General features: G+C 34.6%; 12 protein-coding genes and 4 pseudogenes across 16 annotated transcripts, besides 1 other annotated feature; 12 read left to right on the top strand and 4 right to left on the bottom strand.

Annotated features, from left to right (window-relative positions):
- Nucleotides 1-1,320: 1,320 nt before the first annotated feature.
- Nucleotides 1,321-22,027: part of a mobile genetic element that runs on past the window's edge.
- TVAGG3_0630010 lies at nt 1,608-2,072 on the top strand (annotated as a pseudogene). The gene has a single exon. A coding segment is annotated over exon 1 (465 nt).
- On the bottom strand, nt 2,917-3,849 carry TVAGG3_0630000 (uncharacterized protein; the record flags this gene model as incomplete). Its single annotated transcript, XM_051240759.1, has 1 exon — nt 2,917-3,849. One exon carries the CDS (start codon nt 3,847-3,849, stop codon nt 2,917-2,919), a length of 933 nt encoding a protein of 310 aa, XP_051087346.1.
- On the top strand, nt 6,749-8,493 carry TVAGG3_0629990 (annotated as a pseudogene). Its single transcript has one exon. A coding segment is annotated over exon 1 (1,745 nt).
- TVAGG3_0629980 (keratin-associated protein family) lies at nt 8,653-9,648 on the top strand (the record flags this gene model as incomplete). Its single annotated transcript, XM_051240758.1, has 1 exon — nt 8,653-9,648. The coding sequence occupies one exon, from the start codon at nt 8,653-8,655 to the stop codon at nt 9,646-9,648; it is 996 nt and encodes a 331-aa protein (XP_051087345.1).
- On the top strand, nt 9,897-10,128 carry TVAGG3_0629970 (annotated as a pseudogene). Its single transcript has one exon. A coding segment is annotated over exon 1 (232 nt).
- TVAGG3_0629960 (integrase core domain containing protein family) lies at nt 10,223-10,774 on the top strand (the record flags this gene model as incomplete). The annotated part of the gene is made up of 1 exon (XM_051240757.1): nt 10,223-10,774. One exon carries the CDS (start codon nt 10,223-10,225, stop codon nt 10,772-10,774), a length of 552 nt encoding a protein of 183 aa, XP_051087344.1.
- TVAGG3_0629950 (organellar and viral DNA polymerase type B) lies at nt 11,034-11,652 on the top strand (the record flags this gene model as incomplete). The annotated part of the gene is made up of 1 exon (XM_051240756.1): nt 11,034-11,652. A coding segment is annotated over one exon (619 nt), but the record flags the coding sequence as incomplete, so codon positions are not given.
- TVAGG3_0629940 (KilA, N-terminal/APSES-type HTH, DNA-binding family) lies at nt 13,122-13,949 on the top strand (the record flags this gene model as incomplete). Its single annotated transcript, XM_051240755.1, has 1 exon — nt 13,122-13,949. One exon carries the CDS (start codon nt 13,122-13,124, stop codon nt 13,947-13,949), a length of 828 nt encoding a protein of 275 aa, XP_051087342.1.
- TVAGG3_0629930 (uncharacterized protein) lies at nt 14,238-14,711 on the bottom strand (the record flags this gene model as incomplete). The annotated part of the gene is made up of 1 exon (XM_051240754.1): nt 14,238-14,711. The coding sequence occupies one exon, from the start codon at nt 14,709-14,711 to the stop codon at nt 14,238-14,240; it is 474 nt and encodes a 157-aa protein (XP_051087341.1).
- TVAGG3_0629920 (organellar and viral DNA polymerase type B) lies at nt 14,802-15,647 on the top strand (the record flags this gene model as incomplete). The annotated part of the gene is made up of 1 exon (XM_051240753.1): nt 14,802-15,647. A coding segment is annotated over one exon (846 nt), but the record flags the coding sequence as incomplete, so codon positions are not given.
- TVAGG3_0629910 (organellar and viral DNA polymerase type B) lies at nt 15,984-16,956 on the top strand (the record flags this gene model as incomplete). Its single annotated transcript, XM_051240752.1, has 1 exon — nt 15,984-16,956. A coding segment is annotated over one exon (973 nt), but the record flags the coding sequence as incomplete, so codon positions are not given.
- Nucleotides 18,048-18,608, top strand: TVAGG3_0629900 (organellar and viral DNA polymerase type B; the record flags this gene model as incomplete). The annotated part of the gene is made up of 1 exon (XM_051240751.1): nt 18,048-18,608. One exon carries the CDS (start codon nt 18,048-18,050, stop codon nt 18,606-18,608), a length of 561 nt encoding a protein of 186 aa, XP_051087338.1.
- TVAGG3_0629890 lies at nt 18,753-19,381 on the bottom strand (annotated as a pseudogene). The gene has a single exon. A coding segment is annotated over exon 1 (629 nt).
- On the bottom strand, nt 19,546-19,800 carry TVAGG3_0629880 (uncharacterized protein; the record flags this gene model as incomplete). Its single annotated transcript, XM_051240750.1, has 1 exon — nt 19,546-19,800. One exon carries the CDS (start codon nt 19,798-19,800, stop codon nt 19,546-19,548), a length of 255 nt encoding a protein of 84 aa, XP_051087337.1.
- TVAGG3_0629870 (uncharacterized protein) lies at nt 19,846-20,280 on the top strand (the record flags this gene model as incomplete). The annotated part of the gene is made up of 1 exon (XM_051240749.1): nt 19,846-20,280. The coding sequence occupies one exon, from the start codon at nt 19,846-19,848 to the stop codon at nt 20,278-20,280; it is 435 nt and encodes a 144-aa protein (XP_051087336.1).
- On the top strand, nt 21,575-21,877 carry TVAGG3_0629860 (uncharacterized protein; the record flags this gene model as incomplete). Its single annotated transcript, XM_051240748.1, has 1 exon — nt 21,575-21,877. One exon carries the CDS (start codon nt 21,575-21,577, stop codon nt 21,875-21,877), a length of 303 nt encoding a protein of 100 aa, XP_051087335.1.

The following is a 22,027-nucleotide window of genomic DNA, read 5'->3' as shown; positions in this document are numbered from 1 at the left end:
CCCATCTGTCCACAAAAGCTATTGGAACTTCGTAGAATGAAGTTCATTTCAGAAGCCATACATGGTTTCCCATTTACGGTCGGTTTTTGAAGTTCGATACTATAAAAAGAAAAAACGTATGTATGAGAAATTTGAACAGGGAAAACTTTTACAAGTTAGTTTGCTTGTAAACTTAGAAACAACTCTTTCAAGCTTTTCAAGAAAAAATAAACGATATCTATATCGAATATGCAAAACAGTATAACATTGACGAAGGAGAATACATCTCGATATTATTTATGACAGGAAAAATGCAACTGTTAAAATCAATAGAATAGAAGACCTTGGAGAAAACGTTTATATTTCTACAAAATATAAAACTTGGCATGGTATAGATTTATGAGGATGTTAAATCAGCCTGCAGCATATCCAGTACACCCAGACTTTTATGAAGTCGAAAAACCCTAATGGAACATATGAAAATGTTTTCGACCAGATGCTATTATTGTTCATAGCTTCATTTTCTGGCGCGCAAAACTCTTTCTTATGTCTGATGAATGACTTTTACGAAAAACCTACAAAGTTATACGAACCACCAAGTGGAAGTATTTCAGACTTTCAAGTATGGTTTACTACAGATGGAAGAAAAAGAATAATTCCATTATACCATGCGTTTTACTTAGAACTTAGTTTCATATACAACTACTATCGAACGGTAAAAATATAATTTTTTAATACGGTTGAGGTGTTGGATTTGGTTGCCAACTAGACTGTGGTGCAGGTTCAGGCTGTTGTATAACAGGAGCTTGTTCTTCTGGTTGGGTCTTTAGGTATAATACCAACGAACTGACCTACCCTTTTACCAATATTTTTGACTCCGTTCCAAATTCCTCTTCCTACGGTTTTTATTCATTCCATATACCTCTTCCAACATTTCGAAAGAAGTTTCCTATCTTACTGAAGAAACCCATTTTACTATATGTAAAAATTAAATGTCCGCGCTAGTCTCTTACGTTTCCTGTTGAGTTCCATAGCATTCTTTAACTGGAGCTCATACATTCTGTTTCTCCTCTGGTAGAAAACATATTCTGGGTCAACTCCTGTGTTCGCGTCATCTGCATAAAGTTGTTTATATCCCACTTCAGGGTTTGTATAAAACTCTTTCCATCTCATATTTGCATACCATGGTGGCAAACCTAACGCAGCGTCATTTGACATGGCAGTTTGCATTTGTACATCTGTTGGCACTTGACCATAGTTTGCCATTGCAGTTTGTATTCTAACTTCATTTGGAATATTCTCTGGGTTTGGTTGTCCAGGTTGCTGTGCATTCGCTAAGTTAGTTAGTATGACTAAGTCGTGTACTGAGGCACTGCGCGCCACCTTACACCAACTTAACCTTAAATATTTACGAAACCAGAACGTATATTTTACAACACAACCATACACCAACTTAACCTTAAATATTTACAAAACCATCTAACACATAAACGACTTCACTAACGACTTCACTAACGACTTCACTAATGACTTCACTAACGACTTCACTAACAACCCTACCGTCCTCACTAAATAAAAATAACCTTATTTTATTTTTTTTTTTAAATTTTTTATTTCATTACAAAGACATGTCCGACTACATTTACTATGACTCTTTCCCAGAACGTTTCCGTGAACTATTCAAAACTCAAGTAAAACTGAGAAACATGCATTTTAACAAAGACAGACCCATTGACGATGAAAGAAACCCTGAATATATTACAATCCCTTATGACGCAAAGTTCATTGCATACATTCCTTATGGTCGCAGAGGAACGAAAACTATTTCAACAAGAACAAAAATTATTTCTGGAGCGATGAAGAAAATTGCCTTATCTACATAAATGCATACTTAAATAAAGCTACATATTGTACAAAAGAAGGTTGGACTGGATTTGAGCTCTACATATACGACGACGATGGAAACAGACGTTGTGTATACCCATACGATAATATGTACCATTGTTTTCATCAAGCATTAAACGAATACATAGTCAGTAAGGGTCTCATTCCTGCTGAGTAGAAATGTTATATTTTTGTTCTGTCATTTATATAAAATAAATAAAAATAAACTTAAAAATTAATGATATCACCACCCTCACACGTATGAAAACATAGCCAAAAATAAATTTAGGTGAAGTGGTGAGATCTCACCTTTTTTCACCTCTTTTTTCACCCGTTGAATTCATTACTTTATAACTCTCTTCCTTGGTTTCTTTTTAGTTGCTTTCTTCACGTCTGTCTCCAACTTGACTGTCTTTCTTCTTCGTCCGTAATGATACCAATTACTTCCACCAGTCAATGGGTCAAATGGTCTTTCGTAAGGGTTTCCATACATTCCATAGGGACCATACGGAAGAACTACTGGTGGAGAAGAGTTCCATCGACTCTATTTAAATGCATTGTTTCACCTTTCATCTGGTCATTAAAGTCTTTTGCGTGTTTTGCAAACTCATCGTCCTTTCCTAAAGCATTTTCTGACTCAGTCGCAACCAAATTGGATGCTTTATTTATGAGCCCTATTTTATTTAATCTTAACTTCTTTGCAACCCAGCCTCCAATCTTTCCTTTATTTGCATCTAATGTCTTCGAAACTCTTCCTCCACTCATTTTATTTACTGCGTCATAAGCTCCAAGTGCTTTTGCTCCAAATGCTAATGCTTTTGTTCCCATTGCGCCTAAAGCTGCCCAAGCTACCATTTACACCATATTAAAATCATCTCTCTTCAATATTATCTCATAAAAGTTCTCGTTACTGGAGAAAGTCAATGAAACATAAACATTCTCATTCATAAACTTCTTTCTTATATCATCTATACGCTTCAAAATGTCTGAACAATTGCTAACATCTTCTACAACAGTTATTTCATCATGAATGACCTTCAAGAACAAGCTCATTTAATATGCTATTAAAATCATCTCAATAATGAGTCCATCCTTTCCATCTTTAGGTAGCACAACATCTTTCATTGAAGAAGGTTCGACAAGTCTTATGTTAAACTTACTGACAAAGTTTGTTATACTATAATGCTTCGGCGGCGAATACATGTAGTTTGAAAGACATAATATAGATTCTTCAGCAAATTCACTTATACTGGATTTTATAACAATGTTCTCACGAGACCAAATACCACCAATTGACAATCTTGTAAGCAATCCTGCTGAACCTTCAACTGTAAACGTCGATGGTAACATTCCACGAAGGTCATCTATTGACATCTTTGAGTCACTGAATTTAAATATTTTCTTAAAGCAATCGTCATTATCTAACCATGCAATAGCTTTGAAGTTTTCATTCGAATATACATCTGCTTCATTAAATGTAAAACCTGACTTCTTTGCAGAGATGACTTTAAAATCTATTGAGTTTGTTTCAAAATTATATGCTATGGTAACTTCTGAAGGTAATGGATGTCCTTCCGCAGTCAGTTGTTCTCTCACTACCGTTTGAAGCTTTGTGTTAAAAACTTTCATGTCATCTCCTGTGTCTAGGTTCACATACACAGCAACAGGAAAACTATCTTGCTTCTTTGTTTCATCATTATACCTCAAAACATTAAAGTTCTTCAATAATATTGTTCTTCCTGCTGGAATACTTCGAACCTGTCTGATTTCAATAGCTTTCTCACCTCCTACATACTCTACCCAGTGCCTTGGATATTCATAAGTATACTGACTTTCTTGAATTTTGGTTGGTTTCATCATAACGTGTTCATAGTATATCTTTATACTCTTGTCAGTTAGACTCGGTGCTATGTTCTGAATATTTCTGACTTGCATTTTTAATGGAGATAAAATGAAGCATTTAATACATGACGTAGATGAAGACATGAATGAAACTACAGACAAACTTAACTCTTCTCTCATTCTTCCTTTCAGTAAGGACTATGAGTTCTGTTCAAATGGTGTTATTTCTATTGTGGAAAGATGGGTTCAGGTAAGACATTTAACCTCATTCGTCATATACTCATAACAGACGTTTAGGAAATGACTCATATTATGACCAAATCATTATATCAGCAACTTCAGACTCTATGGACTCAACAGCGAAAACATTTATGTCAAAAGTTCAAGCCTCTGTCGTTAAAGTTCCAGACAGTGAACTCATTGAATTTCTTCAACGTTACATTCGACGTAAGAGGAATATATTATGCCATCGTTGAATTTATACAGTCAGGAATGCAAAAGACTTCTGAGGAGATGGAAAGAATTATTGACAAACACCACTTACGTCAGTATCAGGAGTTTACGATATGAAACGACTGACAAACTACATTCTATCAAAAACTTTCAAAACCCCTTCAAAAAATATCCTTCAAACACTCTGCTCGTTGTGCGACGACTTCGCTGGTAAAGGTTTTAGTGTCAAAACCAGAACTCACCATTAGCTAATATCATTACTAAAGTCAGACATTACCACTTAACTGTAGCAATACTTATGCAAACATGGAGTTTTTTGCTTTAAACATAAAACGTCTCATAAACTGACTTCGTTATCTTTCAAGGTTTCTCACGTTATGATATTGAACTCATTTGGAAACAGTCAGGTATAACATTACCTTTTGAAGAAATTTGGGAAGCATATAAGTCTCTCATCTCTCCTCGTTCATACCTTGAGATTCATATCATGACTAATACCATTAAAGTCAAAAATATTCCATGGGAACGACCAACATTGTTTTAAAGTTTAACCTTCAATTGACTGATGGTAAACAAATTCCATGCATCTCTGTCGCCATTTCTGTTTATTTTTTGCTGTTTCATATCATCCACTTCCCCATCCGTTAGCTTTTTGAGGATATGCGTTAGAATTAGCTGTTCTTAAATGAAGGCTTTTCACCTTTGAGAGCATAAAACTCTATAACTTTCTGCAACTTTATGTTTGAACCTCCTGAGCCATCATTGACATAAATTTTTATAGCTTCCACCCTTTGTTCATGTTCCCTGCTTCTTCCCTTTGCTCTTTTTTGTTCAGTAGTTCTACATCTTTATACACAGCTCCTGTCTCGGTGAATTCAACAAATTTTCATTCGTTAGCTTTACATTCAAACCCTTGTCGAGTATATTGTTCATTTCATACATATAAAAGGTTTTTATTCTATATGAAATGAAAGCAAATCCATCTTAGCTGGTGCCGTTAATGTTCCAATTGAACCAACATCAAATGTTGACTCACGAACGACAAACAATATTGTCATAAAGAACTATAGTTCAGAGTGTTTGAAAGAAAAAGAACCAGAACTGAAATCCGTGAATTTAAACTCAGCTTCAAACGCTAACGCTACATCAGATGTTAAGTTAGAGTATCCACCACTGGACCAAGTTCTTTCAAGAGAGCCAACGACAACCCTTACACAAATGTTCAAACAAATCCTTCAGATAACGTAGACTTACCTTCTTCAGTTTACCACAATTTTACTCAAAGACGATAAAGAAGCTTTTGACAAATCTTATAAGCAAGAACCAAATAATTCTAACAAAGGAGGACCTTGAAAATGTTATATCACGAATAACAGGGAAACAATGTGTCATTGAACTATCTCGACCCTGAAATCGAATGCTGTGGTCAAACGCCACCATTCATGAAAATAGGTAACATCCGCATCATTGAAACACCAGGAACTACAGGAGTTGAGTTTAAGTATAAATATTCGAATGAATATACAAAACTTTCAACAGAATATAAACTTTGTTTGAAAATATGTTTTAGTAAATTAAAGCAATTTGTAATATCTATCCAAAACTTCTTCAACAGTATCGAACTCATCTTCATAATGCAAACCTAATCTTATTGACTTGGTGCAGTTTTCACTAACACAATATAGCGCTTTGCGCTCGGCGCCTTTGACGCCTTTTTCTGTTCTCTTGACTGACATAAACTAATTCATTTGTTTCATCAACAGCAACAACCAAAGTTCATGACCTAATACATAACATTCATACTTTATTTTTAGCTCTGAGTTCTCTTGTAAGCTGTTGCATTTAATATTTTCTAAAAAGTCAACTTCAACAGTCATTCGCACTGGTGCCTTCAGTTCTACAGGCTCGCTTGAAAGTCAACTAGTCTGAATTGCATGTCTTTCAAATTATGAGGACTAATGCGAACCCATTTACCTAAATGAGTTGCTATGACAGGAACGTTTGGAATGAACATTGAATTGACTGCATAACAGAAAGACTTATATTCTACTGAACCTTTACTATTAACTCCTGAAACCTGTGACATTAGCTATTTTAGACTCAATGTACAAACAATTACCATAACATACGTATGGAACAGATTTCATCTCAATCGTTTTGTCAACACTTTTCAAAGGAAATGTCATATGGTATGCACCCAGAAGCAATTGAACTCTATGACTCATTCGTGTTATCTTAAACTCCTTTTGCATAACTGAACTTCAAAACTCCTGCAATAAGTTTAACATTCATTAAGTTTTCTTCGTTATCCTTGTTTATTGTAGTATTTATGAGAGCATTTAACACTCCAGCTAATGTTTCCATCTTATATTCTACATTATTGTGAAATTTATTTCGTGCTTCTTTCCATCTATTTCAAACTCCATGAAATCTGTTTCATCTGTTATGACAAAAGTTGCGATAGTATTGAAGTCAACAACTCTGAAAGCAACTTCATTCTGAAGACCTAAGTTTGTTTGTAGCTTTACTATTCCGTATTCGTTTGGGTCTGTACTTTGCAAATAGAACAACATTTTATTCTCATTAAAATATGACTATTGCTGCATATGCGTATGAAACAAATGAAGCAAGAAGAGCACATGAACTAGTAAACGAAAACTCAACTTTAACCATTGAAGGCAATGATTTAGTCATTGACGATGGAAAAACTAAAAAGTCATTGATTTCGATACTTTTAACACTTATGACCCATTCATTACAATAAGTAAAGTTCCTATCATAAATGATGGAACGGTGCAATATATAAATTCTACAGTAGATGCCTCTTTAGTGAAAGTACTGAATGTTCTCATTGAATTGTTAAAGAGCTTTCGATTTGACGACAACATTAAATGCCTAAAGAATTTAGTCATGAAATGAGAAACAAATTCTCGGCGTTGCTGGTAGCAGTAATGATGTACACCTTATGACATTAGAATATTATAACGAACATAAAGATGAACTGAAAGAGAGAAGGGTGACACCGGACCTCAAGGACCACAAGGAATACAAGGAATACAAGGAATACAAGGAATACAAGGACCTCAAGGCGAAAACGGTTTGGATGGAAAGGATGGAAAGGATGGAAAACTGCTAAATCATGGATATGGGACCTTATAAATACTGGTTTAACAGCTGCTTCATATGGAGTTCTTCAATACCAAATCGGAAAGATATGGGCGGTACTTGGTGAAGAAGTTTTAAATGACGTTAAAAATGCTTTGAACTTCATTTCAAATGGTTCGGATACTATTAAAACTTTATCTGGTTGGATGCAAGAAACAAGGAGTCAAATAGATACTGTAAGACGTATAGCAAACAATGCACGTACGGGATTGGATACTTTACGAAAAGCACAAAATACACTAAAGGAAGCAAATGATATTCTTGGCTCAGTATCAGACATGCATGAAGATTGGCTTAAAGGTATTGACAAATCTTTAAAAAATCACAGTCAGTCTATTGCTGACTACAAGAAAAGTATAGATTTTTTACATAGTGCTATGGACGTACATGATGGAACCATAAGGAACTTACTTAATGCTAACAATAACTTACCAGGAACTATTAAAGCATTTATAAAGTCCTTTGTAAAACCCGGTGCTCTAACATTTAGGTCTTTGAGAGCAAGAGCATTGAAGTCAAGAGATGCAGAAACTCCAACAGAACCTACAGAAGGAACTGAAACAACAGAAACTCCAGAGGAACCACCAAAACCAACAGCTAATGAAATATTGTTCGAATATTTTCCAAGGTACTCTGTTCTCATTGCATACATTCAAGAAATACTTAAGAAAGCAGACTTGACTTTAGGAGATGATGAAAGTTCTGTATATCTTTCGTTCCAGTTTCAAATAGCAGAACTTTTGAGACAGATATGCTTAATGTATGACAACATCTCTGATTTCACAAATATGATGACGACCATGACCCGAACACGGTGAAGAAGAAGTTTTACAAACATCCATTAAGACAGGAAAGGTTTTAACACAAAGTCTCATTATTGACACCAAAGATGGCGAAGTGGACGTTCTTCAAGAGCTGAAGAAAAATACTTCTTCGGGAGGTGGTGGTAGGCATGAACTTGAAATAAATGAGATAGAAGAGAAATTAGCCGAAAAAGCAGATAAAAACCACGTTCATTATATAACTTCAGACGAACAGATTATAACGGACTACCATGGATATTTAACACGAACTGAAGAAGTGAAGACGGAAGACCCCAATGAAAGAAGATATAAATACATTCGTGCTAAAGGTTATGACATAAGCTGTACTGTACAGTATGACACGGGTAAAGCACCAGAAGCATTTAGTTATAACGATGAAATTTATGCCTCTACTTTCTCTGTTAAAGGTGTATTAGTTGAACCAAGATTTACTTTGAGAGTTAAGTCAAAAATAACGTTTGAAGATGCTATTAAAAGTAAAGCTGACAAAGTTGAACTCGAAGCAATGAACAAAGTTTTGAAATCTCATAAACACAACATCTCCGATATAAATGAACTTCAAGCTACATTAGACAGTAAAGCCGACAAGAACCATACACATAAATCCTTCACTACTGTTAGAGCAGACGACATAATATTGAACTATACCCTTGGTTCAAGTGCACCATTAGAAAATCCAAGTACAAGCGTAAAAGATACACTAAACTCCTTAAATAGTAAATGTATGAACATTGAAGGTCATGCCAGAAACTTTGAAACCCATGAACTACCAGCAATGTTAGAGAAGAAAGCAGACAAGAACCATACACATACAAGTTTTACAACTGTTGCTATAGAAAGTATTGAAGGAACGGTTGAAGAACCTGATGGGGATGTATTATATTGTAAACCTCCTAACTTTCCACAAGGTTTAACATCGGATGACGACATAACGACGATGAGAAACATTAGATGTAAAGATGTTTATGTCATGAAGGATGAACATAATATTAAATTCACTGCTCAAGATTTATATGACAAGAAGGCTGACAAAACAGAGCTTCAAACATTAAAGACTGAAATACTTCAAACATTATATCCTGCAGGCTCTATTTATACGTCAATGAGCTCAATAAATCCAGCAACAGTTCTGGGTTTCGGTACGTGGGAGCAGATTGTAGATAAATTCTTATACTGTGCGAACTCTTCAAAGCAAACAGGTGGTTCGAAGAAAATTAAAGAAGCAAACCTTCCACCGCACACTCATACAGGAACTACAAACACAACAGGTAGTCATTCACATTCAATAACAAAAAGAGGTTATACAAATCTTGCAGCAGGTTCGGATAGACAGGGAATGCATAGATATGATATTTCAAGTGACCCAGTAGATTCAAGCACAGGTATTTTCTGTGGAACCACAGGAAATCATTCACACACTTTCACAACAAATCCAACAGGCTCGGGTGAAGATTATATGCCACCATTTGTGACTATATTCGCATGGTACCGCGTTCATTGAACGCGCTTGAGCCTAGAATAAAATCTTTAACTTTACATAAATGAGCTTGAAAGAAGCATTCGAACAACATCCATGGAGGTCATTTAAGAAGTTCAATGAAGCTGCAAAGAGTTGGGGATTTACTAACAGAGCTGAAGTGAAAAGGTTCTTTGACAAAAATGTTGTACATCAAACAAAAATAAACCCTTACGACTACTTTTTACCAATTTACTCCAACACTCCTGACGCATACCAATTTGACACTCTCATTCAAAGCAGAAAAGGAGGACATAAACCATTCCTCATCTTCATAAATGTTAACACTCGTAAAGCATATGCATATCCAATGAAAAATAAAGGAACTCATGAAGTGTTAAGAGTTTTACAAAAGTTTGTAGCAGAACATAACCCAAGTACTTTAACATCAGACCAAGACAGTGCATACCTCAGCAATGAAATCACAGAATTTCTCATTAAGCATAACATAACTCACTACACTACTGAAGACCATAACCATAACATACTCGGCATCATAAACCGCTTCATAAGGACTCTCAGAGATTTAAACCAAGAGCGAGACTTTACCGAAGAAACAATGAAACATTTTCTCGAAGTATATAATTCCTCAACACATTCTACAACAGGACATACACCAAATTCAATGACACAACAACAAGAAGAAAAGTATATACAAAAGAAACGAAGTCAAACACAAAATATCAGAAATTCAACACAATTTACTCTCATTCCTGGAACAAAAGTTCGTGTAGTTCTTGACGACAAACCGTTGACAAAGAAACGTTTAAGGTTAAGTCGAAATTATTATATCGTAGACTCTACGCAAGGTAATGGATATCTTATAAAAGCTGCTGACGACTCCATAGCATTTTACCCTTGTCATAAATTAGTTGAAAGTAGTAATGGCAAACTTGCTGAAACCATTGACGAAGCAAAGCGAGGAGTGGTTATTGAAATACTTGGCTATAACACAAACGATGACACTTATAAAGTAAGATATGAAGGAGGCGTTGAAGATGTTATACCATCTAAGAACTTGAGAGAGTCGAAGCCAACACATCTGGGACCATTAGAGCGGGAGTACTGGAAAGACAAAAATATGCCAGAAAGAATAAGAAAATTCTTCTAAACTTTTTCATTAGATGTAAATCAGACAAAAATATAATTTAGGTGAAGAGGTGAGATCTCACCTGTTTTTTCACCTCTTTTTTCACCTCTTGAATTTTCATGAATTTTCACAAAAGACCAAAAATATAATTTAGGTGAAGAGGTGAGATCTCACCTGTTTTTTCACCTCTTTTTTCACCTCTTGAATTTTCATGAATTTTCCCGAAATAAAAAATATAATTTAGTTTTATTTTTTTATTTTTTTATTTTGTATAAAAGATATGATTTCAACAATCGGCACAACAACAATTCAAGCCGCGAACGGCGGGACTCTGTCCACAACAACAGCACCAAACTCGTTAGTCATGAATCCTACGTCAATGTTAGTAGAGATGAAAAACTTCATTCCTTCTTCATATACTTTCGAAACAAAAATCCAGAAGATAAAGCAAGAACTTTTAACAAGTAATTTAGACTGTAGTGCGAAAGATGAAGAAAATGAAGAATATCTTTATGAAATGGAGGACCTCATCGACCATTTACCTAAACTACCTGAAATTCAGCATCAAAAACTAACTATTCCTGAATTCGACGAAATTGAAGTCAAAGCAACTGACTCAGTAGAAATAAAGAAGTTCATACGTAAAGTAAATTATGAATTCCTTGGTTTTCATTGCAACCATAAGGTTATGGACAAAGATTGCGACATGGTATATAAAAACATTTCTGACATATATAAATCTGAGGAGTTTAAGACTTACGATAACTTTGTTTCATTAGTTGCAAAATGTGTTTGGGAAATAAGAGATAAAGATAGAAGAGGCAAAGTATGGAACGAACAACTAAGACCCGCTATGTTTGAGATGAAGAGAGCAATTGACGCTTTAGTTGTTCTAGCAGGTCAAATTTCAATGTATAATGCAAAAATGAACCCACAATGTTCAAAATGTAAGCAGCAATAAGGAAATATAACTACTCCGTCAAAGAGATAGAAAGAATGCGAAACGACTATGCAGACTTAAAGAAAGAAGCAGAAAAGCCAGCAGAAGATAAAATGGACATGTTAGCATTTCTGAACAAAAACTATCCAACAGTAGAAGATTTCCTTCTATCTGACGTCAAGAAGAAATATAAAGAGACTTTCGGCATTGTTAAAACTTTTGATATCCTCAGCGAAGAAATAGAAGCTACAAAACTGTTTAGGATTTCAAATATACATCGTACAATTCATGTAAAACGCTTGTGAAAAAAAGAGGTGAAAAATTAGGTGAAAAAAGAGGTGAAATCTCACCTCTTCACCTAAATTATATTTTTTGGTCATTTACACTCATTTACGAAGAAGTCATGACAAAGCATTTACGATGAAATCTTGACAAGGCATTTACGAAGAAGTTATGACAAAGCATTTACGAAGAAGTTATGACAAAGCATTTACGAAGAAGTTATGACAAAGCATTTACGAAGAAGTTATGACAAAGTCATGAGGGTGAAAAATTAGGTGAAAAAACAGGTGAAATCTCACCTCTTCACCTCAATTATATTTTTGGTCAAAGCTTCCACGAGAGAAAAGATTCCTCATTTGCTAAGGATTCCAAAAATGAAAAAATCGTTGATTTCGGCTGAGAAAAAACGGCAAAAACCCTTCTTCCACGGGAACAAAGAAATAAAGAAGAAATAAAGTAAATTTTTTATTTATTCCCGTGGAAGATAGAGCACTTTTATGACACTTTTTATTCACGACAAACAAGACAAATAAAGAAAATAAGAAAATACGGCGCTGTCGCGGTTCGAACCACAGACCCTGACCCCTCCATAACACCACCTTAGACCACTGTGCTACGTAGCCTGTCGACATAAGATTTTATAAATTGCATATTTGACGTAAATTTATTTCCATCTAGCTTCCCACCGCATAAGATATTCATACGTGTTTGTAAGACATTCACAAAACTTCTTTTCTATTGCATCTAATCTTGCGTTATTTTTTTCAATAGCTTGTCTGTATTCTTCATCATCTCCAGCAGTGTTTGGGTCTTCACGTTTAAAATATTCATTGTTAACCAATTTTTTATCTACAAATTTTATTAGTGTTTGATTCACTTCGTTATGATAACGGTCATATTCTTTCAATACGTAAGTGAAGACAAAATGCGTCGTACCTTCAATCTTAAAGCTTAAAGAACTTTCAACACAGTTTTGAGGGTCTGTCAGTGCGTCAATGAGATAGTATTCGAAGTCAGTCAATAATCTTTTTAAAGTCATTTCATACAGGATAAAATTTAATGTTGTGAAGAAATAGTGTTTATCTCAAAAAAAATAAAGTTAGTTTTTATTTTATTTATTTTTTTATCCTGTATGTAAAGACAGATATGTCAACATCAGAGAACACAACAACAGTTATAGTCCATGAAGCCATAAATGAAGAATACGAATACATACAGTATAACAAACAATTGAGACTCATTCGTTCTGTCAAAGACGACATGTACCAAATGCAAAGTATAATGAATGCTCTTCTTTCTACAAAGCAAGCATATCATTGGTTTGAAAACCAACAGGCTAAAGAACTTTTAGAAGAATTTCCTCATATGATTGCTTCCCTCGGAAAACCGAGGGAAGAGATTCCATTCGAAAATCGTAAAAATTTGGCTCCTGGTTTGAAAGGTTATTATGTTCATAGACTTTTAGTAAATGCTGTAGCAATGTGGGCTTCACCTCGTTATGCTTGTTATATTTTCATGATGTTAGATGAACTATATAAAGCAGAACGTGGAGAGATGGAAAAGAAACTTCAAGCAAAAGATGAAGTCATTGAATCCAAAGACAAAAGCATACAGAAAAGAATACCACGTTCAGTACCAAAAGGAAAGGAAAAGAGTTATAAGTATATGATATATACTGAAGAGTTGGAGAATGAAGAAGACAGAGATATGGTTATGTTGCATTTAGTCAGAAGAAACAACAAGAGCTTTTATGACTTAGCTAAAATATATAAATCTGACAGAAACTGGTTCTATCGTGAAAACTTACCGATTTCAATGACACCGAATGAGCAAATAAAAGAAATTGTCAAAAATACTCTTCCTCAAACACACTATGACATCAAAGGTTGCACAATACTTACATTCAAAGAAGACTTACCATTGTTAAAGGAAAAAATAACAGAGTATTTCGATAACTTCAAAGAGGAAGAATGAAAATCTAAGCTAATTTTATTTTTTTTTATAAAATTTTATCTCATATGAAAGAACATGAATTTAGAATATTCGGAACTCATGACAGAAGAGGAGAACGAACAGCATGTAAAAGATTATGCAAAATTTATGAAGACATACAAAGCATTTAAACAATATCTAAATGCTTCTAAAGATTATGCAAAATTTCTGAAGGTATATAAAGCTTATGAAAAAGCGTATGAAAAGTTTATACATTGGGGAATTGTTGTAAAATATCCATATGAAGACTAACCAAAAATATATTTTTGCTTAAATAGCTTCAGGGTCTATTTCTTCAACCATTTCACTTCCTTCGTCAATGTCAATAGAAGCTTCTTCAACCTTTGGTAAGAATTTCTGTATAACATCTTTGTTCGTTATTGTTTTCAGAGATGAAGAATAATATTTCACATTTGTTTCACCCTTCTTATATTCTTTCTGTTCGGAAAGATTCATAGCAATACTGAAGAAGTCAATGTTGGAGTTCTTTATAACAGTATAATGAGTATCTTTGACATTCACGAAGAAACCCTTTTGTTTCAAAACTACTGCTAACTCTTGTGAAGTATAACGTTTGCGGTCAATGACAATAGCTAATGGTCTGACATACTGACCGAACTTAGATTCTTTCACAAACTTCTTGTTAAAGATAACATTGACGTTTGAAGCATTATTGAACTCATTCTTGATGGCAGTAGCGAGAGTATTGTATGAAAAGAACTTACAATCTTGCATGTGTTTCATTATAATAAAAATATTAAATTATTTTGAAAAATAACTTAAAAAAAATCTAATCTAATTTTTTCAAAAATATTTTTTTATTTCCTACTAAAGATGTATCGGAAGTTGTCTAAGTTAGAACACTCGGAAATAAAACAACTTCTTACAGAAGCTAATATAGATGTTGCAAAGCATTACGCAACAAACAAAAAAGCACTCGCTGACTTCATTAAAGACTATAATGGTGCAATAAGTTATGATAGAATTCATGAGTTCATAAAGCCGCAACGCGGCGAGGACGAAGTCCATGCAATAGCATTTCCTTTAAATGACGTTGCTATTGACTTATATCATAGACGTTCAGTACCTCATGAAGTAAGAAGAGAGATGTTTGACATAACAAAGCCGCATGACGGCGCGGGCGTAGCCCATGCGAACGTTGGTGAAACAAGAAGAAGAGACGACACACTGAAACAACAGAGAAGAGAGATGTTTAAGAGCGCTATAGAACAAGTTCGCAAAGCTAACGATGTCATTCGTTCCATTGACGACAAACCAAAAGAAGGTGAGAGATGGTTAAAGAAAGATGAAGAGAATAGGAAGAGAAATGTGAAGTCAGGCAATAGACTCATTGACTTTAACATCGAAGCTTTAGATGAACCAAACAGAGACTACTTACACAAACATTTCGGTAAGGTTTTCATGAGACTCTTAGAGAAAATTAAAATAAACTCACAACAGAGATGGATGGTATGTTATAAACTTGGTGGAAAGTATGAATGTTCTACGTTAAACCTCAATAATATTGGAACATTACTACATCAGCTCTTGAAGGAGAACTTTATATCAGAGATAGAAGCAAATGCCGCAGGTATTGTTGAAATGCACTATGACTTCTTCTTGACAAACATAAAGAATCTTACCGAAATAAAGATGTATGATTTAACAGAATATGAAGGCTTAACGATGTCAGATGTAAAGAAAGGCAAACCAAAAAAGAGACCATATAGAGATGAAAGCACACTGACAAATGACCAGAAAGCCATTTTGGAAGCTCTTAAGCAAACAGGAAACCCAGCACTTATAGAAAGCTTTTGGAAAGATAATGGTGAAAAGAAGTTTTATAAGAAGAGAAGCGGTCAGTTCTGGAAGTATCTTTGCACATTACCTATAAATCTTGAACGCTACCAAATCTTCAATGAACTGAACAAAAGAACTGCAACACTTATGACAGAGGACAATTGTTTCGTTTATGCTTGCATTCAGGCTGGAGTAAATGAAGAAACTATTGACCACATGAGAGAAGTCATTCGTGTTAGAGACTTTCCTCAAAGTAAAGTACAAGAAATTTCTGACGCAACAGGTATAGCATTTAATGTTACCATTGGTTATTTCAATGACTCAAGACATAATGAAATAAAGAGATATATACCAAAAGAATGCGAAACTGTTAGAACTATTGACTTACTTCTTGTTGAAGACCACTACATGCTAAATGAAAGACTTCCAATGACAACATATTTCATTCGAAACTATAAAGAAATTCTCAAAGCTTGTGGTGGAATGAACATTGAGAAACAGATGAAGATTTATACAAAGAGAGAAGATAAATATGTAGTTCGTTATGATAGAACAACACCGTTATGGGATGTTATGAAAACATTGTGGGAGTGCAAATATTTCGAACCTATTTCTTATGGAGAACTTTTCACATATACTACTGACTTATATAAACAGAACCTTGCACCATTTAAAGATTTGACATATGCTCCAAAGTATTGTGTACAACTGAAGAAGAAAGCAGAGTCAAAAGAAGTAAATAAAGCTAAATGTAAATTCATTCCTGAGCACGTTTTCTTTGCTGACTTTGAGTGTAGTACGGATGGCTTTCATAAAGCTTTTAACATCTGTTATGACAGTGAAGATGGTTCAGTGAGTGAAAGCATTTGGGGTCAAAACTGTGCAACAGAATTTTTGGAAAGACTTCCTGACAAGAGTTTAATATATTTCCATAACCTCAGTTATGACATAAACTTCATCTTAAGACACATGACAGAAGTGAAAGGAACTCCCATCATTAAAGGTTCACGAACAATGCAAATAACTGGTTTATATAAAGGACGGGCAATTATTATAAAAGACTCTTACAGTGTTATAAATAAGAAGCTTAAACTATTTCCTGCTATGTTTAACTTACAAACAGGACCGAAAGAAGTATTTCCATATAACTACTACAGCAGTGTTTTGTTAGCAAATGACAACAGAACTGGTGTCATTTCTGAAGCATGTAAGTTTATCCATGATGCAGATACATTTATGAAGAACATAGATTCCATCAAAGGTTGCAGAATAGATGAAAACCACTTCGACTTAGAAAAATATAGCACGTTTTACTGCAAACAAGATGTAAGAATTTTAAGAGAAGGTTTTGTAAAGTTCCGCAATGACTTATTGAAAGAGTTTGATTTAAACGTTTATGACTACGTTAGTATTTGTTCTATTGCTAACAAATTGTTTGAGAACAGAGTATACTTCCCGAATGGAAATCTTTATGACCTCTCAAATAAACCAAGAGAATTTATTTCGAGATGCATTCAAGGTGGAAGATGTATGTTGTCAGATAACATGAAACAAAAGAGCAAAAAGAAACTCATTGCTGACTTCGACACTGTTTCATTATATCCTTCAGCTATAGCAAGACTTTATACTTTAGAAGGTATTCCAAAAGTATTGAAGGAAGAAATGTTAAGCACAGAGTATCTCATGAGACATTTATTCGATGACGACCAAAAGGAACCCATTGGTGAAAAGTTTATGTCTGGCTTCTTTGTTCTCATTAAGATAACAGAGATTGGTATACCCAGACACTTTCATTTAATAGTTTGCGACCCTGAACTAAATCCAGAACTTAACGTTCCAAGAAGTTCAAACACTTGCTGTCTCATGTATGTTGACCATATAACATTACAAGACCTCATAAAATATCAAGGTGTCAAATGTGAAGTGTTGCAAGGATACTATTACGATGGAAACAGAGATATGAGAATAAGAGATGAAGTAAAGAAGTTGTTTGAGTTAAGGTTAAAGTATAAGAAAGAAGAAAACCCCTTACAAGAAATTATAAAACTCATTCTGAACAGCATTTATGGCAAAACTATTCTATCTCCTATTGAGTCAAAAATAACCATAGTAAATGACAAAGATGCTATAAGATATGCTATAAGAAATTACAACCATATAGTGAAGTTCGAAGGTTTGGATGGTTCAGATAAAACTATTTTCAAGCTAACGAAAAGCATTTGCAGACACTTTAACTTCTGTCCACTTGGTGTTAATATTCTGTCTATGTCAAAACGTATTATGAATGAAGTATTCTGTACTGCAGAGGACATGGGACTTCAAATCTTTTACCAGGATACCGACAGTATGCACTTATATAATGAAGACATCCCAAAGCTTGCAGCAGAGTTTAAGAAGAGATACGGTAGAGAACTTATAGGAAAGAACCTTGGTCAATTTCATAGCGACTTTGCAGAAATAACACCTGGAAAACAAAGTTTAGCTTATAAAAGTATTTTCTGTGGAAAGAAGACCTACATAGACTTACTCACGAATGATTTAAATGAAGTTGCATTTCACTGCAGAATGAAAGGCGTGAAGCAAGATGTTATTGCTTTAACCGCTAATGAAATGTTTCCTGAAGCTATACAATGCTATTACAATGAAGATAAGAACATTCACATACCTGTTGGAACATATGACAAAGACTCTGAGTTCAGTTTAATGAAACTTTACAAAGCACTTTATGATGGTCAAGAGATTGCATTCGACTTATGTAAGTCATGTCAACCTTGCTTTGCTGAAAAGTTCAACTTTTCAATAACGACTAAAACAAGCTTTATTCGTAAGTTGAAGTTCTGAGGTCATTTATTTTTGTCAGCAATGAGGTCATTCGTGATAAAAATAAAGCTAGCGTAGATTTTACAATACTGCGATGGTAGAGTTTAAGAGTTGTGCTTCAATGTAGAGACAGTCCTTCCCATCTGGAGGCAAGAACACTGGACATTTATGGTCATGAGTGGAGAACATGTCTATCCAAAACTCACGATTGAAGCCAGTTAATTTATAGTATTTAGGGTTAGGAAGTGGTGAAGTTCTTGTATGACCAATGAACTCATTTTCAACTCCTTTGGCTATATTAGAGTAAATAGCTTGCTTTCTATCCCAAATGCCAGGTGTTACAATCTTTGAAAATTCATTTTTCCTCGGAAGCATTGCATCATAATTGAAAACATTCTTAAAATCATCACTTGGTTCGAGATTTGAAATCTTATACGTAATGGATTTTCTTTCTTTTTAGCGACTTCATTGAATGGTGAGAATACAATGAATTGACAGTCATGAGTTCCATCTTCATTTTCATTAAATTCATAATGAAAGTCTATAAGTTGTGGCTGACTACCTTCTTCTTTCAGTTGTGCAAGAAACTCACGTAAAGGCTGTAAAGTTTGTACTTCAATATTGAACTTTTTCTCGAACATCTCATTAAATGAAATCATACATTGCAACAATGTTGTATCGTCTTTAAAGTATTTGTATATGTGAATGTTTTGGGCGCTTAAAGACTGTTCGTCATTTTCTATCTCGACTTGAAGTATAAAGTCAACCTTTCTGAAAGCACGTGTTATATACATAGATGTTATGCCAATGTACTTCTCTTCATTTATGTTCACAATCCAGTCTGTTGGAAACTTAAACGTTACTCTGTTCCCCTTTATTTTGACGTCAGGGTTTTCACTACTGAACGCAACAGTTAAAGGTATTGTCTATACATTTAATTCGGATAAAAATAAACCATTTACTCTTTCTTTGCTTCAGCTTCTTTAGCTTTTGCTTCTTCTCTAGCTTTTTTCGCCAGCAAACGTGGGTTCTTCTGTCTTCCAGCAGCTAATGCAGCTAGTTGTTTTTCACTAAGTTTTCTCTTTGGTCTCTCTGGCTTTTGTTCTGGTTTTTGTTCCTTCAGTTCGGATAAAATTTGTTCACGAATTTCTGTCTTCAATGCTTCAACATCTATGACCCCTTGGGTCTTGTCCGTAGGATTTGACTGAGTCATTTGACTGTAGATAAAAAACTAAATTAAAACTTTAACCGATGTAAAATGAGCTTGTCAAAATCAGAACGAGAGTCTATTATATTAAATGACGCAAGAGGAATACAACATCCTTTCTATTACGTAAGTCAGAGTAAAGATGGTAAAATATACGTAAGAAAAAGAAAGGTTCCATTAGCGAATGCAGAAAGCGACAACATTAAGGTGTATGGCAAGGGTGAAGTCCACGAAGCCCATATAAAACCTTCTGTTCAAACTGAGCCACCAATAGAACCAGAAGAAAAGAAGCCAGATGTACTTTCAATAACGAACCAAGAGCTTATTGCAAAGTTCGTGAATTTCATTGAAAAACAAACCGAGTCAAAGAACCCTGACCCACCAGTGAAAGAAGTTGAGACAAAAGAGAATATACAGTTCATTGAAAATGTCAAGAAACAACTTCCACCACGAATGCCAAGAAGAAGAGTGAGAATAATGAAGTAAATAGATATTTTTATCTGAAGTAAATACATGCAGAACGAACAGCTAAACGAATTTACTCCAGCAGAGCATATTCATCAGATTCGCTCATATTTCGATATCATAGACAATGCAGTTCAAATTGGTGACACTAATAGAAAATATTCTGACGCAAAGATTCCATCACAACCTGGAACTGCTAAAGATAACACATGGGTAACATTCAATCTCTCACCTCCTGGTGAAAATATGTTGGACCTTTACAATACATTCATTACGTATAAATGGAAGGTCAATTTATTGTAGATAAAGAAATTGGTTCAGGTTCCAATAAAACAAACCCACCAGGATTTTGGATTGGTTTCGATGACGCTTTCTATGCAGTTGCTGGATATCAAATCCTTGCAAATGGTCGTATCGTATATTCTCAAGACAACGCAAGAGAAGAAGCATATATAACTTCAAACTCAAAACTACCGAACAAATAAAGAAAGTAGATTTTTCTCAAAGACTCGACATGAAGATGTATGGAGTCATTCGGGAACATGCAGAACAGGACAAATTGTTAGTGGTCCAATTACAGCAGGAAAATCATTTGATTTTAAGCTTCGTTTAAGAATTCCTGTTAGAAAGTTTTTACCATTAGAAGCTATAAGATTTATTCCAGCTTTTGCAGGAAACATTCAGCTTAAAGTAAAGTTCAGTAGCGACGCCTTACAATGCACATCTATATCTGTAAATGATATCATTGCTTTCAATCCAACTCTTAAAGTTGCATTTGCTTCAGATTCAAATCACCGACAAATAAATTTGTTCCATGGAATGAACCATTCACTATGATAACGAAGGCAGTAGAAGCTAGTGGAACAGTTACTATTACAACTGTAACCCAGCAACTATTTCGAACAAAGATGGATTTTAATGAATGTTTCATTCATCCAAAGTCATTCTCTTTAGACCCTAACATTTATACAGAACTTGTAGAACATTATACAAACGAGGCTTTATGTTTTCCTGTTAAAGTTATGGATTGGATTCCTATGGACGGTTCATTCTCAAAGAATACAGATAGTTCAAGTGCAACATTTACAGCAGCTTATACGCCTATTAATGTTAAAAGTATTTGGGCACTATTTAGAAAGAAAGACAACTATTATGTTAATTTTGAGAACCCTAAGTTTAAATATCTTCAGCTTTCCATGGGAGCTTATGGAATATGCCTGCAGAACCTGAAAAATCATATGGTCCTGTATTTTATGAAATGGTTGCGAACGCTTGCAATACAAACAATGATATGATAGGATTTAATGAAGATGTTATGAGGTCATTGGTGGATGATGGTAGTGTGGAACATAAATGGGATAGCTATGACAACACACATTTCTTATGTGGTTTTCCAACAGAAGTGGACTTTTGCTTCCAACAAGGTCAAACATCTACTGCTCCAATAACATACAAATTGTCTGTTAAAGGACCTATTGAACTAGCAACTGAAAACGTACCAAAGCCACTTATTGGATTTATGAGGGATTGTTGCTTTGCCATTCAGGTGCGTGCTAATGGCATCCCCATAATAAGATTAGATGACTATAACTTAGCCACGGACGACAGTGAGGAATAAAGGATGAACGTTTATTTTTAAAGCTTATAAATGAGTTCTTCATCAAGCTCTCGCGAACCTTCACCATCTATGAAACAAACTTTACCAAACGATTATGGAGCACCTATTGAATATTCTTACGAGCTGCACAATGGCAAAGAGCAGTTTCAC

The sequence above is a fragment of the Trichomonas vaginalis genome, chromosome III, assembly GCF_026262505.1.
Source record: "Trichomonas vaginalis G3 chromosome III, whole genome shotgun sequence".
Classification (NCBI taxonomy): Eukaryota; Parabasalia; order Trichomonadida; family Trichomonadidae; genus Trichomonas; species Trichomonas vaginalis.
The sequence above is the reverse complement of the archived record's forward strand: the minus strand, read 5'-3'. Positions and strand labels throughout refer to the sequence as shown.